At 30.0% G+C, this 17,717-nt stretch overlaps 2 protein-coding genes across 2 annotated transcripts in view; one reads left to right on the top strand and one right to left on the bottom strand.

Annotated features, from left to right (window-relative positions):
- The first annotated feature begins 20 nt into the window (after positions 1–20).
- Positions 21–1,191, top strand: LOC115885630 (ubiquinol-cytochrome-c reductase complex assembly factor 1). Its single transcript, XM_030904598.1, has 5 exons — positions 21–172; positions 223–432; positions 495–734; positions 815–1,009; positions 1,066–1,191. Exons 1-5 carry the CDS (start codon positions 131–133, stop codon positions 1,135–1,137), a joined length of 759 nt encoding a protein of 252 aa, XP_030760458.1. The 5' UTR covers positions 21–130; the 3' UTR covers positions 1,138–1,191.
- Positions 1,192–1,250: 59 nt separating this feature from the next.
- The window catches only part of LOC115885628 (sphingomyelin phosphodiesterase-like), a 43,386-nt gene continuing 26,919 nt past the window's right edge, over positions 1,251–17,717 (bottom strand). The window contains exons 7-8 of the mRNA XM_030904597.1: positions 15,422–15,612; positions 1,251–1,377 (exon numbers count right to left, since the gene is read on the bottom strand). Coding sequence (XP_030760457.1) covers positions 1,278–1,377; positions 15,422–15,612 — 291 coding nt within the window. The 3' untranslated portion in view covers positions 1,251–1,277. The remainder of the gene's footprint in view (positions 1,378–15,421; positions 15,613–17,717) is intronic.

The following is a 17,717-nucleotide window of genomic DNA, read 5'->3' as shown; positions in this document are numbered from 1 at the left end:
ATCAAATTTTTTGACAGATTTCAAATTTCAAGTCTGTGTTTCACAATCAAGTATGAAAAGGTTATAATTTAGATTTTTTACTTTTAAATTACTATTTTTAAAGAAATATGATATAATATTTTGTTTAAATATGAATTTAACGCGTAGTTTATGCAGTCTACGACACGGAGGCGTAAGTTTTCATTAATTAATTAATACTATTAAAGTAATAGTTTTTTTTAGTCACGTTTTTGCATCTTGAAATATTCAAAACAAACTGCCTTTTTGAACACTCTAACTTCTATAAGCAGAGATAATCTTCCTGTAAAAAATGATATAATTTCCCAAAACACTAGGTTCACATCTACATGTGACGTTAAAAGTGTCCCTAATGAAGAAAGTGCTATTCAAAAGTTCCTTAAAAAAATTCCGTTTTTCAAGATAAACACTCTGGTAGCTATTTTCTTGTTGAATCAATTTTGGTATACAAGATGATCCTTTTTTCCACATTTTAGAGAGCGAAAGCATCTGGTTATTTAATCTATGAAGCCATTGTAGACAAAATAAACTATTTGGAATTCTTTGAGAAGTACGATATTCCAGATACATTCTATTCCTGGTTTGTTTTGACCGAACTCCATATATGGATGGTGTCAGTAAGAGCAATGGCTGATGAAGTTGATGGTGAAGCTATAAGAAATGGAATGATAGAAGCCCTTTGGAGCGATGTAACTCAAAGAATAAAACGAGTTGGGGTAATTGAATAATACTATAAAAAGTCAAAATGGATTATTGTATGCAAGTACTGATTTGTAAAAGTAATTGTTAATTTTAGACTCCAAGTGTATCGGGCACTAGAAACACTCTTATGCAGTTGTCAGAACAACTTCAAGCAGCTTTGTTAGCTTATGATGAAGGTGTAAATTCTGACGATACTGTTTTAGCCGGTGCAATATGGAGACGTATCTATCAAAAGAATACTGCCTCTCCCCATCACTTAGAAGAATTAGTTCTCTATGTTAGGAAACATGTAAGTAAAATTGTTTTAAGTCACGTGGTAATTTTTTTATTTTATTCAAATTATAGGTGAATATGTTAGATGGTTTAAGCAAAGAAGAATTACTAGCAGTTAAGCCTGTTGTTTTTGAACCCGTGTAAGTTGTTCAGTGTAAATATTTATTTTAATAAGTTATTAAATCCTGTAAATTGTTTGTAGCTTGTTTTCTTTTTTTTTGGGGGGGGGGGTGATTAGGGTAGATAATAAGGGTACACAAGAACAAAAAAAAACTTTATTGTGTCTAAAAAGGTTCTGTTGTTGTAATGCTCTCTATAAGTTTTTTTCTACATTCATTATTACATCCTTCCTTTAATGAGGCATCTCCATTTCTAACATAGAACCTGAAATACACAAATCTAATATGTTTTTAAGTTTTATATCAATTTATTCTGAATAAATTTTGTTAATTCTTATTAATTTTAAGACAAATTAATAATATTATGCTTGTTCTAGAGGTTTACAATACATTATCTTTAACAAAAAAACTGATTTTTTAGGCCTTGGCCGATCTTGTTTAAATTTTAGTGGCCGCGAGACAGGAAATAATTTTAAAAATAATGGCCATTTAAATTTTAAATTCCTTTTTTGTATTGTTGGTTGCATATGCAATATCACACTTCTCAATATAATGCTGTTAAATGCTGCTTTACATTTTATAATAATAATTTAAAATGTGGAGGATTAATAAAAGAAAAGAAATATAAAGGGGACAAAATAACAATTTTGTTATGGAAAATAATGAAAAATAGAAGTTTCTTACATTTGTTATAAAAATTATATAAATTTGCAACAGTGCGTCCCGTCGCGTCGGGCTGTTTGTAGCTCCTATAATAAAAAAGTTAGAAAACTGAGCACTTGTAATAAGCAAATCTAAATTTCATACTTGGATATATTTTAGCAAAATATTTTAACTCCTACAACGTAACTCAAAAAAGAGTGAGTGAATCTATACAGGGGGTCCCAGAAATAAGTGCATTATTGGTAGATCTCAATAGTGCAAGGGGTGGTAGATCTCGAGAAAAGAAACATATTTTCTTTTTATCGTTTTTCAAATAAGTCCAAAATAACGGAGTTATTTTACTTTGAAAATTTCCAAAAAAAAAATATTTTGGCTAAAATTTTGAGAACCACTGGATCTTTTCTGGATTTTCTTTCTTCTAAATTTAATCTAATACCTATGTAGCCATATTATCAAGAAATTATGTTTTTTAACTAAAAACTAAAAAAAAATTCCAAAATATTTTTCAAAAAATTTCGCATTTTCAAATTTTTTTTTCGTGAAAAAAAACTCATAGGCGTGTTTCTGGGGTTGAACTATACTGCCAGTTAAAATACTTGCGCTTATTTCTGGGACACTCTGTATAAGTTTTTAAGTAGAACAGGTTAGTCTCTGGTGGAACACACCGTATATTATTGTATTTTTGACTTCCCTTCTGATTATTTTACCTTATCCTAAGATATTATTAAATATGTTTTGATATTTTCAGAAATATTAATAAATAAATAGAAAATATATATTTTTTAGCCTTTAAAAAAAAATAAAAAACACTCAAGAAATGCGCTGGAATCAAAACTATACTAGGAATTTACTATTGTTGGTTGCTTAAATCATACATCTTAAATCATACAGGGCGTTCATACTACGTCAAATTTTCTTAAATAGATATTCAAATAATTTGTCGTCTTTTTTAAATAATAATTGAACACGCCTGTATATTGTTTTTTTTAGATGCATGATTAAAAAATGAACATTTAAATGTTCATTTTTAAAAAACATTTTAAATACAAGAAATGTTAATTTTCTAATTTGCCATCTAACAAAAAAATAGTATACAGGGTGTTTTTTTTAATTAAAAAAAAATAAAATTTAAAAAACGTATTTAATTAAAAATTATTTAATATTTTAGAAAGTCTGGCGAATTTTGATCATCCTGTATGATCTAAGATTACGATACCTATTTCCTATTTATAATGCCGTAAAAAAAAGTACAGTCCAACTATCGTAAGTACCTAGCATAGTTTTTATTTCAGCGCGCATTGGAGATTATTATAATATTAAAAAAAGCTGAAAATATTTTTTTTTCATTCATTTATACAAAAAAATAATATTTTTTTTTTTTTTTTTTTTTTTTCATGTATATGAAATGTAATCTTGATGATGTTTCTGACACGAATAAATAAATAAATATTCATTTATACAGGGTGGCGCACCTCATTCGCCTCGGTTAATTATACAAAAACAGAAAGATGTAGAAACAAAATATTTTATGGGTATATGTAGGAAGACAAGGTGCATCATTTAAAATTATTTTCAAATGTACAGGGTATGTCAGAACTAAGATCCATACCAAAGTTATATTTTTTCTTATGGAACACACATCCGGTATTTTATTTCATTTTTGGATTCTAGGACATAAAATAAGGCCTTTATTATATATAAGGGTTTAATATGTCTAAAAGCTTTGATTTATGAGATATTTAGAGATATTTAATTATGCATGCTATAAAAAGAAAGGTTGTTAACACCCTGTACATTACTTTTCAGAATTAAAAACAAAGCTGTATACGATTTTAAATTTTAAAATTAAGATCAATAATTCTTCTGGTATGCATATTTGCGAAAACTTTATTACATTTTCGTCAAATGAAGGAGAAGAAAGAAGAAAGCAAACTCTCTACTATCGAATCGTTCATCTTGACGATGTCTTTTATTTTATACCGTGAACGAGATGTCTTTATGAAACCGCATCACCCATCGACTAAAACAGCAAACGGGAGACGTAATCGCGAATCGCGACCTAAAAGTTTGCTGACCTCGGCTCACGTTCGGCGGGGTTCAAGATGTGACGAGGACATTCACATCATTGCACTGTCGAGAGATTTTTTATTGTTTAGCGAAGGTCTTAGCGTTATCTATAAAGCTCGACCAATACACACATTAAATAATTAAAAATTGAATTTAATTATTTGAATAAATTTACTGAGAATTTTAATTTATTCTAGGAGATCTCAGTGACTTTTTTAAATAAAAACGTATTCCAATATTTTGAAGGGATGCGACGCATCACCCGCATCAATGGAAGGTTCGCCGCTGTTTTTTTTAGCAATCCTGTAGGAGTTAAAATATGTTCATGCAATAGGTCCTAGCACATACTTTAGGTATGTACTTAAACAAAATTGCTAAGTTCTTTTTTATAGGATCTACAGATGCCCGACGCGACGGCCTGGTTCAGGAGCCTGTATACTCTAGAGACTATTAGTCTCTGTGCAGGGGAAGTATGTGCATTGTTCGATCTAGTCAAAAATTAGTAAAAACTAGTATAGCCAATAATCTTTTTGAACATGTACAGGGACATCATTTTAAGTGTCTCACTCGATTTATAATTTTCCTGTTTGCTATTTAAAGATAATAGAAAGATTTTCTAATGTAATTTTTCGCGAGGATGCCGATTTTCTACATTAAAATTTTTTACGTCAATTTTGACAGATACGACGCCATCTTGATTTTTTTTAAATGGAAACCCCCACATATTTTAGCATGGTCCGGTAGACATATTTTAGCTAATTTCAAAAATATATAGCTTAGTATACTTTGCACTTACCGTTTTCGATATACAGTGGATTCAAGAATGAATTGTTCCAGAATCATTTTAAGTGTCTCACCCAATTTAAAATTTTCCTCTTTTCTATTTTAAGAGAATAAAAAGATATTTTAATGTAATTTTTCGCGAGGATGCCGATTTTCTACATTAAAATTTTTTACAACGTCAATTTTGACAGACACGACGCCATCTTGATTTTTTTTAAATGGAAACCCCCACATATTTTAGCATGGTCCGGTAGACATATTTTAGCTAATTTCAAAAATATATAGTTTAGTATACTTTGCTCTTACCGTTTTCGATATACAGTGGATTTAAAAATGAATTGTTCCAGAATCATTTTAAGTGTCTCACCCAATTTAAAATTTTTCTCTTTTCTATTTTAAGATAGTAAAAAGATAGTTTAATGTAATTTTTCGCGAGGATGCCGATTTTCTACATTAAAATTTTTTACAACGTCAATTTTGACAGACACGACGCCATCTTGATTTTTTTTTTAAATGGAAACCCCCTTACATATTTTTAGCATGGTCCGGTAGACATATTTTAGCTAATTTCAAAAATATATAGTTTAGTATACTTTGCTCTACCGTTTTCGATATACAGTGGATTTAAAATGAATTGTTCCAGAATCATTTTAAGTGTCTCGAATCTAATTTAAAATTTTTCTCTCTTTTCTATTTTAAGAGAGTAAAAGATATTTTAATGTAATTTTTCGCGAGGATGCCGATTTTCTACATTAAAATTTTACAACGTCAATTTTGACAGATACGACGCCATCTTGATTTTTTAAATGGAAACCCCACATATTTTTTAGCATGGTCCGGTAGACATATTTTAGCTAATTTCAAAAATATATAGCTTAGTATAATTTGCACTTACCGTTTTCGATATACAGTGGATTTAAGAATGAATTGTTCCAGAATCATTTTAAGTGTCTCACCCAATTTAAAATTTTCCTCTTTTCTATTTTAAAGATAGTAAAAGAAATTTTAATGTAATTTTTTCGCGAGGATGCCGATTTTCTACATTAAAATTTTTACAACGTCAATTTTGACAGACACGACGCCATCTTGATTTTTTTTAAAATGGAAACCCCCACATATTTTAGCATGGTCCGGTAGACATATTTTAGCTAATTTCAAAAAATATATAGTTTAGTATACTTTGCTCTTACCGTTTTCGATATACAGTGGATTTAAAAATGAATTGTTCCAGAATCATTTTAAGTGTCTCACCCAATTTAAAATTTTCCTCTTTTCTATTTTAAGATAGTAAAAAGATATTTTAATGTAATTTTTCGCGAGGATGCCGATTTTCTACATTAAAATTTTTTACAACGTCAATTTTGACAGATACGACGCCATCTTGATTTTTTTTAAATGGAAACCCCCACATATTTTAGCAAGGTCCGGCAGACATATTTTAGCTAATTTCAAAAATATATAGCTTAGTATACTTTGCACTTACCGTTTACGATATACAGTGCATTTAAAAATGAAATCTTTAGAATTATTTTAAGTGACTCATCCAATTTACAATTTTCGAATTTTAAAATTCTTGAAAATGTGAAATTTGACAATTACTACGCTTAATTTTTTTTATTTTTTTATACTTTGATTCTTCTTCAATATGACCTTTACGTACGAGGTGATTCCGGAAACTTTGGCAGCATATTTTGCAGATAAAAATAAGTAAAAAAGTTCGTATAAATGTCCTAACATGCTTAGTTTCGGAGATACAGGATGTAGAAGTATCATTTTTATTTCGATTTTTTCCAAATAATTTGTGAAGTAACGTTAATACTGTGATGAAAATTGGTTTCTGGGAGATTTTTGATATGAGAAATTTGATTTTGATGTCAATATAAATCCAATTTCTAGGGGGCGCCACATACACGTGTTTTAACTGTTTTGAAGAGTAATAACTTTTCGTCCGGACTACTGAGTATACGTACTATAAAACTACTGAGTGAAAAATTATTCATTTATAATGATTTTTACGTAAAAAAGGTCTGTTGATAAAAATTGTTAAGAGTAATGGTTCTCGAGATATTGGGAATCGAAATTATCAATACCTGTCATCATTGACATATATTAAACATGTGGACTAAATAGTTACTAGTCTGAAATCATAAACTTGAAATGTTTTTTTGCCAAAAGTTCAACAGAAACTGTTTTATCATCATTTTTCCGCAGAAAAATTTATAATTAATTTAAAAAAATAAAAATTTCTCACATTTATTATTTCAGCCAAATATCTATCTACTCAACGTGTTTATTTTTTTGTCAATAATGATATGTATTGACTATTTCCATTCGAAATATCTTGAGAACGGTTGCTCGTAGCGATTTTTACCAAGAGACATTTTTTACGTAAAAAGTCAAGAAAATATATATTTTTTTACTCAGTAGTTTTATACAGGTTTGGGCGAAAAGTTATTACTTTTCAAAACAGTTAAAACACATGTAGGTGGCGCTCCCTACAAATAAGAGTCATATTGAGATCAAAATCAAGTTTCTCATGTCAAAAAACTCCCAGACACGAATATTCAGCCAAATATTTACGTTACTTCAGAAATTATGTGCAAAAAATCGAAATAAAAATGAAACTTCTACACCCTGTATCTCCGAAACTAAGTATTGTAGGACATATATTTATACGAACTTTTTTACTTATTTTTATCTACAGAGTATGCTGCCGAAGTTTCCGGAATACAGTTCGGACCACCCTGTATATAAAAAAAATGAAAATTTTGTTTTAAACTGCTCATTTATCATAAGATAGCTCAATTTACGTAAATTTCATGCATTTGGATAAAAATGCCACTCAGTTGTAAGTGAATGGCATTCATATTCAAATACATAAAAATTAGAGGAATTCTTGATTTCAACCCCCTGTATATAGAAAACGGTAAATGCAAAATATACTAAACTATATATTTTTGAAATTAGCTAAAATTTGTCTATCGGGCGGTGTTAAAATTTGATGTGGTTTCCATTTAAAAAAAATGAAGATGGCGTCGTATCTTTCAAAATTGACGTTGTAAAAAATTTTAAAGTAGAAAATCGGCATCCTCGCGAAAAAATACATTAAAATATCTTTTTACTATCTTAAAATAGAAAAGAGGAAAATTTTAAATTGGGTGAGACACTTAAAATGATTCTGGAACAATTCATTTTTAAATCCACTGTATATCGAAAGCGGTAAGTGCAAAGTATACTAAGCTATATATTTTTGAAATTAGCTAAAATATGTCTACCGGACCATACTAAAATATGTGGGGGTTTCCATTTAAAAAAAATCAAGATGGCGTCGTATCTGTCAAAATTGACGTTGTAAAAAATTTTAATGTAGAAAATCGGCATCCTCGCGAAAAATTACATTAAAATATCTTTTTACTCTCTTAAAATAGGAAAGAGGAAAATTTTAAATTGGGTGAGACACTTAAAATGATTCTGAACAATTCATTTTTAAATCCACTGTATATCGAAAACGGTAAGAGAAAGTATACTAAACTATATATTTTTGAAATTAGCTAAAATATATCTACCGGACCATGCTAAAATATGTGGGGGTTTCCATTTAAAAAAATCAAGATGGCGTCGTATCTGTCAAAATTGACGTTGTAAAAAATTTTAATGTAGAAAATCGGCATCCTCGCGAAAAATTACATTGAAATATCTTTTTACTATCTTAAAATAGAAAAGAGGAAAAGTTTAAATTGGGTGAAACACTTAAAATGATTCTGGAACAATTCATTTTTAAATACACTGTATATCGAAAACGGTAAGTGCAAAGTATACTAAACTATATATTTTTGAAATTAGCTAAAATATGTCTACCGGACCATGCTAAAATATGTGGGGGTTTCCATTTAAAAAAAATCAAGATGGCGTCGTATCTGTCAAAATTGACGTTGTAAAAAATTTTAATGTAGAAAATCTGCATCCTCGCGAAAAATTACATTAAAATATCTTTTTATTCTCTTAAAATAGAAAAAGAGGAAAAATTTTAAATTGGTGAGACACTTAAAAATGATTCTGGAACAATTCATTTTTAAATCCACTGTATAGCGAAAACGGTAAGTGCAAAGTATACTAAGCTATATATTTTGAAATTAGCTAAAATATGTCTACCGGACCATGCTAAATATGTGGGGGTTTCCCCATTTAAAAAAATCAAGATGGCGTCGTATCTGTCAAAATTGACGTTGTAAAATTTTAATGTAGAAAATCGGCATCCTCGCGAAAAATTACATTAAAATATCTTTTTACTCTCTTAAAATAGGAAAGAGGAAAATTTTAAATTGTGTGAGACACTTAAAATGATTCTGGAACAATTCATTTTTAAATCCACTGTATATCGAAAACGGTAAGTGCAAAGTATACTAAGCTATATATTTTTGAAATTAGCTAAAATATGTCTACCAGACCATGCTAAAATATGTGGGGGTTTCCATTTAAAAAAAATCAAGATGGCGTCGTATCTGTCAAAATTGACGTTGTAAAAAATTTTAATGTAGAAAATCGGCATCCTCGCGAAAAATTACATTAAAATATCTTTTTACTCTCTTAAAATAGGAAAGAGGAAAATTTTAAATTGGGTGAGACACTTAAAATGATTCTGGAACAATTCATTTTTAAATCCACTGTATATCGAAAACGGTAAGTGCAAAGTATACTAAGCTATATATTTTTGAAATTAGCTAAAATATGTCTACCGGACCATGCTAAAATATGTGGGGGTTTCCATTTAAAAAAAATCAAGATGGCGTCGTATCTGTCAAAATTGACGTTGTAAAAAATTTTAATGTAGAAAATCTGCATCCTCGCGAAAAATTACATTAAAATATCTTTTTATTCTCTTAAAATAGAAAAGAGGAAAATTTTAAATTGGGTGAGACACTTAAAATGATTCTGGAACAATTCATTTTTAAATCCACTGTATAGCGAAAACGGTAAGTGCAAAGTATACTAAGCTATATATTTTTGAAATTAGCTAAAATATGTCTACCGGACCATGCTAAAATATGTGGGGGTTTCCATTTAAAAAAAATCAAGATGGCGTCGTATCTGTCAAAATTGACGTTGTAAAAAATTTTAATGTAGAAAATCGGCATCCTCGCGAAAAATTACATTAAAATATCTTTTTTCTCTCTTAAAATAGGAAAGAGGAAAATTTTAAATTGTGTGAGACACTTAAATGATTCTGGAACAATTCATTTTAAATCCACTGTATATCGAAAACGGTAAGTGCAAAGTATACTAAGCTATATATTTTTGAAATTAGCTAAAATATGTCTACCAGACCATGCTAAAATATGTGGGGTTTCCATTTAAAAAATCAAGATGGCGTCGTATCTGTCAAAATTGACGTTGTAAAAAATTTTAATGTAGAAAATCGGCATCCTCGCGAAAAATTACATTAAAATATCTTTTTACTCTCTTAAAATAGGAAAGAGGAAAATTTTAAATTGGGTGAGACACTTAAAATGATTCTGAACAATTCATTTTTAAATCCACTGTATATCGAAAACGGTAAGTGCAAAGTATACTAAACTATATATTTTTTTGAAATTAGCTAAAATATGTCTACCAGACCATGCTAAAATATGTGGGGTTTCCATTTAAAAAAATCAAGATGGCGTCGTATCTGTCAAAATTGACGTTGTAAAAATTTTAATGTAGAAAATCGGCATCCTCGCGAAAATTACATTAAAATATCTTTTTACTCTCTTAAAATAGGAAAGAGGAAAATTTTAAATTGGGTGAGACACTTAAAATGATTCTGGAACAATTCATTTTTAAATCCACTGTATATCGAAAAACGGTAAGTGCAAAGTATACTAAGCTATATATTTTTGAAATTAGCTAAAATATGTCTACCAGACCATGCTAAAATATGTGGGGGTTTCCATTTAAAAAAAATCAAGATGGCGTCGTATCTGTCAAAATTGACGTTGTAAAAAATTTTAATGAAGAAAATCGGCATCCTCGCGAAAAATTACATTAAAATATTTTTTTACTCTCTTAAAATAGGAAAGAGGAAAATTTTAAATTGGGTGAGACACTTAAAATGATTCTGGAACAATTCATTTTTAAATCCACTGTATATCGAAAACGGTAAGTGCAAAGAATATAAGTCTTTTATCTATGGTGCAAAGTATACTAAACTATATATTTTTGAAATTAGCTAAAATATGTCTACCGGACCATGCTAAAATATGTGGGGGTTTCCATTTAAAAAAATCAAGATGGCGTCGTATCTGTCAAAATTGACGTTGTAAAAAATTTTAATGTAGAAAATCGGCATCCTCGCGAAAAATTACATTAAAATATCTTTTTACTCTCTTAAAATAGAAAAGAGGAAAATTTTAAATTGGGTGAGACACTTAAAATGATTCTGGAACAATTCATTTTTAAATCCACTGTATATCGAAAACGGTAAGTGCAAAGTATACTAAGCTATATATTTTTGAAATTAGCTAAAATATGTCTACCGGATCATGCTAAAATATGTGGGGGTTTCCATTAAAAAAAAATCAAGATGGCGTCGTATCTGTCAAAATTGACGTTTTAAAAAATTTTGGTGTAGAGAATCGGCATCCTCGCGAAAAATTACATTAGGAAATCTTTCTACTATCTTCAAATACCAAACAGGAAAATTATAAATCGAGTGAGACACTTAAAATGATGTCCCTGTACAGGGTGGCGCTTCTCATACGACGCGGAGGCTCCAAGGAGAACGATAGTTTGTATTGAAATGAAATTTTGTAAGCGTATGTAGGTTAATTTAGAGCACTTTTTAAAAATATAGAGAGTTCTACAGGGTGTCCACAAAAAAGTTACTTATCAAAGTTGTGCTTTTTGTAATGGAACACCCTATATATTAATATATTAATATATTAACGGATTCTAGGACAAAAATAAAGGTGAGCATCATGATACAAAGAATACAAGGTATGATATTGCGCAGGTTGGTCATTACGTCACAGGTGATAAACGGCACCATTGGTCGGCAAGCACCGCGCGCCGATTTCAAATTGTCAAACAGATGACATAATAAATGTGAAAATAATTTTTCAAATGTCAAGCTCCATGATTTAACATAACTTTTGGAGTTATGTCCTAATTCTTCCTTATTTTAGGTCTTTTTTTATTAGTGGCAATTGAACAATATGGATATTTTTTTGTTTGACATATGACGTCACAGGTGGTATGCGCAAACTTAACGAAAATGGAGCCGCTATCGATCATACCTTGTTTTCTTTGTACCATGGGTGAGCATTTTATTAGAGAAGTATATGACATAAGTGTAAGGTTTTTGACTTATTTAAAATTTTCAAAAAATGAAGAACATTTTTGGAATTTACCCGGTATAGCCTAATATGTAGTTAAAATAACTGTTGTACCTACTTTAAATCAAATTAAAATTTGACCCAAAAAGTTGTACAGGGTGAGACAAAATTAATATTGAACATTGGCCACCTTTAAAAGCAAGTTACACTTTTATTTTAATTGGAACACCCAGTATATTATTCCCATATTCAAGGGAGAATTCATGTCTCTTCAAAATACTATTAAGGTTGCCTACCTCTAAAATAAAAAATTTCCTAGATATTTTTATTTTTATGATTTAGTGTCAGTAAATCTTTATTATATACTAGCGTGTACCAACGACTTCATTCGCGTCGAATTAATTATTTGTAATGGTGATGATAAAGCAAAGCAAGAATTTCCATTAACATATACAAACTGGATAAAATTTTCTCACATTTATGTCAGCATGAGAAAAAACAATATGGCGATATTATTATATAACTTGGTAATATTTGAGGGGTAGTTTCATCTCGTTGGAATTTGACTTTCGAAAAATCCGTTTGCCAAAAATAAGCTTTTTACGTCAAACAGTTTAAGCAGAATTGTGGTTAAGAAATTACCCAACATTTTGGAACACCCTGTATGATTTTTTAAAAAATTTCAAAATATGTAAAAAACCAAATAAATTATGCTTGTCCAAACGTTTTCCCGAAAGACTAACCTTTTTTTAAATAAGAAATATAATATTTGAGGGGCGTTTTCACCCTCTTGGAATTTGAGATTCGAGAAACCCCTCCTTATCGAACCTCTACACCCCACAGTCAATCCATTTGCCAAAAATTAGCTTTAAACGTCAAGCAGTTTAAGCGGAATCGTGATTACTCACAACACCCTGTATAAATTTATAAAAAATCTTAAAATATGTAAAACAACAAAATAAAATATACGTGTTTAAGAGTTTTTCCGAAAAACTCACCGGTTTTTAAATAAAAAATATTTTAATATTTGAGGGATAGTTTTACCCCCTTAGAGTTCGAGTTTCGAAAAATCCCCCCAAGTAGCATTTTCACGACTTGCGACCACATGTTTATTAAACACAACGTTGGATTAGTTACAAAAAATAGTTAGCTCCCTACCTTAGGTATTAAAATAAATTTAAACGTTTTTATAACGTTGTGCCGACGTTGGACTAGTACTACAGCAAAGTAGGAAGCTTCTGCGACGTCGAATAAACGTTGTCTTGTAACCTTTTTTGCTTAAGTGATCTTTAGGTGATTCGGACAACGTAGTTACAACGTTGGATAATATAGAGTTTTCCGACGTCAGTTTCAGGACCTATTCCAACGTTATGCAAACGTCGTCTGTTTTACTTATTCCAACGTTGTTTAGATTTCCTTATTCTTACGTTGGTAGGACGTCGAGGCACTACCTTTTTGCAACTGTATTGAACCATAACCTTAAATCTTAAATTTTCACTTCATTGTTCTGTTCAGTCAGACAGTTCAGTGCTGTTTTTGTTTTTATAAAAAAAACTTATTTAAAATGGGACATAAGAAAGGTACATATAAAACTAAATTTAAATATACATCGGCATATATTACCGATAGTTTATCCACTCCCTCGTTTATTTAGATTATAGAGGGCGGCACAAGCTAGACTCTAGGATGACTAAATTAGGCAATCTTGCGACTAGTATACTACCTGTTAAGGCTGAACTGCGACTTTATTAGTCCAGTATGCGACTACTCGAACTACTCCATCTTAATCTCCCAAAACAACAAAGTGAAAGCCGCCATGTTGTTAAATAAGAAAATGTTTCGTTCCTAAAATAGCAATTCCTGCTTTTTGAATACATTAACTTGAAATATTTGACCCTAAAAAACACGCGGAAACAATTTTTTCGACTGCGAATAAATTATTCTCAATTTACTAAAAAAAAATCAAGAAAATTTTTAAAACTTCTTTAATTTTAAGGCCCATTAGTATTTTTCAAAGTAGAAACAATACATTTATCAATAAAGTTGTTTGCGTTTAACTTTTTTGCCTGGGGTAACGAGTTACAGAGTCGGTTAAAGTGTTTGAATAATTATGATCTTCAAACATCCTCCACACTTAAATACTTTTGTTTTGTTTTCCTTCACTGCCATCTGACATATGTCTCTAACTAAATCATAAAAATAATATTTTTACTATAATTATCCCAATTTAGGATAAAACGCGACTTAGACGCCATATTAGTTTTGTATTTCTGTGAATTAGGATTTTAAACAACGTTGCAGTTTGTACTAAATTAGGCTTCTAGCCAACGTCGGTATCTAACGTTTCGACCCAAAAATTATTCCCCAAGCTAGTGCAGACTAGGGTTGGCACGAGGTTGTGCCGACGTTGCGCCCCGACGTTTGGTCGCGTGACACAACGTTGTCCCGACGTCCAAATGCTGCTTGGGTAACGATTTTATATATTAGTCTAGATTTGATAAAATCTAGTTGGCTGTCTGACGTTACTTTAACATACCTAATTAGATCAATTTTAACAACTAGTTCCTTTTGTGTTAGCTAAAACAAAAAAATATTCTCAGAAATTTCCCGAAACTGGAAACTTATCCTACATCAGAGTATCAGAGAGAATTGATATGATTCTATTAGTTGGTGAATGCACACTACATTAAAGGAATACTTAAATGTTGGGGCTTTTTTATGCCGATAGGTTAAAGAGAGTGTTTACAAAACTGGACCAACCAATGGGACCAACTATTGTCAACAACATGAGAGAAATGAGTATAGCTGATTTTCGAAGTAGAACTCCACATGTGCTTTTTAACATGAAAATATCTTTTAAAAAGAGAATAATTTTAAAGGAAGCATTTTGAGCATTTGATTTCATCTAGCTAGTTGTTGTTACTATACGTATATCGGGCTATACAGGGTAAATTACAATTTAGGTAGCTGTTATTGAAATTTAAAATTTATTCTTCATTTTCACAAAGTGTGAAATATCCTTACGTCAAAATCCTTACGTTTTAGGTATATGCTTCTGTAATAATTAAATTCAGCCTTATTTTTTACCTAGAATCCGAAAATCAATTAATATATTGGGTGTTCCATTACAAAAAACATAAGTTTAATGCGTACCTTTTTTGGGGACATCCTGTAGAACTATAATATGTATTTTTATAAAATGCTTTCAATTAACCTACATAGGTATTATTATATGTACTCCCAAAATTTCATTTCGATATAAACTACCGTACTTTTTGGAGCCTCCGCGTCGTATGAGAGGCGCCACCCTGTATATGTAACGGGAAATTATGGATATTTTGTGTCTATTGGGAATGAAATCTTTGGACTTTCATTATCATACTTATCCTAAGAATCACCTTTAACTACAAATATTTTCTTAAACTTAATGAAAAGGTTATTATTTGAAAAAATCTCTTTGCTTTGTATATTATTTTCGCTTACCTCCAATACATATCAAACAAATAACTATCCCTAGGTAGATTTTTAGCTAACCAATCAAAGTTTTCTGGTGACAAATCCGGAAAAGAATACGCTTCTTTCAGCGAATAAAGTCTCGTCCATCTCGGTGTCCTATCTGGATGCAGATTGGCTTCAGTCAAGTTAAAGAAATACGTTTCGACATCTAAAATGTCCTAAAACAACTCTCTTGTTATACAGGGTGTTTAAAAAAAAACATGTGCCATCTCTCGTAGGCAGATTCCTCACGTAAAAATAAGATTTATTTTTCGTATCAATATAGGTCCGATTCTGCTTTGTTTCGTAGCTACAGGGTGTTAAAATCTTAATAATTTTTCGATTTATTATTATTTTCTTCCAAGTACTTCTAGTGATTCGAACGAAATTTTGAGGGTAAAAGTTACTATAAATGCCACATATTTTAAAGCTAAAAACGTGTCGACATATTCACCATGAACGTTGGGTTATCACTAGAATATTTTTCTAAAAAGAAACATGTACGCCACTGACTTTTTTCTCTTGTAAGCGAAATAGTGTAAGCAGTTTAATGCCGATTAAAAGTTGTCTCTTACTCTTAATAATTCGTCGATTTCGGCCTCTTTGATGAGATAAACGCAGTTTTATTACGTTATTTGCCTTGATCTAAGTCTAATAGCAACCTTTAAAAAAAATTTAATATCATTATCTTGAGAAAGTTTTAAATAAGTACTCATTGATTCCTCATCAAAAATTATGAAAAAAAGTTTCTATAAACATGGGTATGGAAATGCATAGTTTTAGAGTTACGGGATGTTAAAACTTTTTAAAATTAGGTTTTTTGTAATATTTTTAACACCATTATTTTTTTATTTGAAATTGCTGTAGGTTGGACCAATAGTAATAATATAACTAATAGTAATAACATTTGATAATAAATTAGGTAAAATATATAATTTATTAATTTAATTTTTGTTTATATTTTATTAATTGTGATTAATAACATTGCGTTTATCTCATCGAGGAGGCCGAATTCGACAAAATATCAAGAGATAACTTTTAATTTGCATTTAACGGCCTACACAATTTTGATATCAAAAGAAAATAGTCAGTGGCGCATATGTTTTTTTTTCGAAAAATATGGCAGTGATAAACCATTTGCGCGTCCCTGATGAATTTATCGACTCTTTTTTACCATTAAAATATGTAACACTTATAGTAACTTTTACCCTTGTATATGAATTTTTAAAGTAGCTCAACCTAAGACGTTTATGGATGTAAAGCACCAGATGGCAGGGCGTATTTCACGGTCTTTTACTACAGAAAAATATTTTTTGTCACTCTGAATTTTGAAGCGACCAATAAAAACAGAGAAAATAAAAATCGATAGTTTTCGGACTGTGCCAATTGGTTAATAATCGACCAGATACTTTTTATCTATTAGATATGCTATAAAAGCTTGTAATTATACAATTCGACCATTGTAAATACCTTAGAGTAAGACAATAGAGAGCGCGAGCCGATCCATTGTTTGGCTCCTTCGATGAGATACGGTCTAATGGTCTTGCGGGACAAATGTGCCATATCATGCAGTTTATCGTTATAACAGGGAATATTCATTATACATACTTATCTTTAAGTTATTTAATAAAATATAATTTATTGATGCTACGTTTAAAAATTATTATATGGTATATAATAAGCATTTACTAAGTGATTAAAGCAAGTAAAACAACAGTTCTCTTAAATAAAAATAGAAAAATAAATAATTTAATCTAATCAGCAGAAAATAGTTCAGTCAACGTGGCAACATTGGAATTCTTATCTGGACGTAGTAAACTGGCGGCACGTGTGTTTGCGATTATTTCGTTGTAGGTGTTTTTGTGTTTTCTGACTGAAAAGTAGTGAATTTATTATTTTAAAAAGTGACATTCGATATAAAAATTATAAATATTGTATAATCATGGTTGATATGTGCCAAGTTTGCAAGAAAAATAGTTCGAAAAATCCTGATGTGTCATTTCACAGGCAAGTACTGACCTACCATAAAATACGTGATTCTTTCGAAACAGTAGCGTTACATTTCATTTTAAATCAAGATTGATGAATTAAAGAAATTATTATTTAACCACATTGGAACTTAGTAATTATATACTATATAAAATATAAATTATTTTAAACTTGATGGTTATTTACATGAGAAATTTGATAGGAAGATTGCATCATAATCATAAACCACAACAAAGAAAAATATTTACCCAGACAAAAAAAAGGTACTTTAGGTAGGCCCTATGTAAATCATCTG

This window comes from Sitophilus oryzae, unplaced genomic scaffold, assembly GCF_002938485.1.
Source record: "Sitophilus oryzae breed Bouriz unplaced genomic scaffold, Soryzae_2.0 scaffold_404_pilon_pilon, whole genome shotgun sequence".
NCBI classification, from domain to species: Eukaryota; Metazoa; Arthropoda; class Insecta; order Coleoptera; family Curculionidae; genus Sitophilus; species Sitophilus oryzae.
This window is presented reverse-complemented; position numbering and strand designations above follow the sequence as displayed.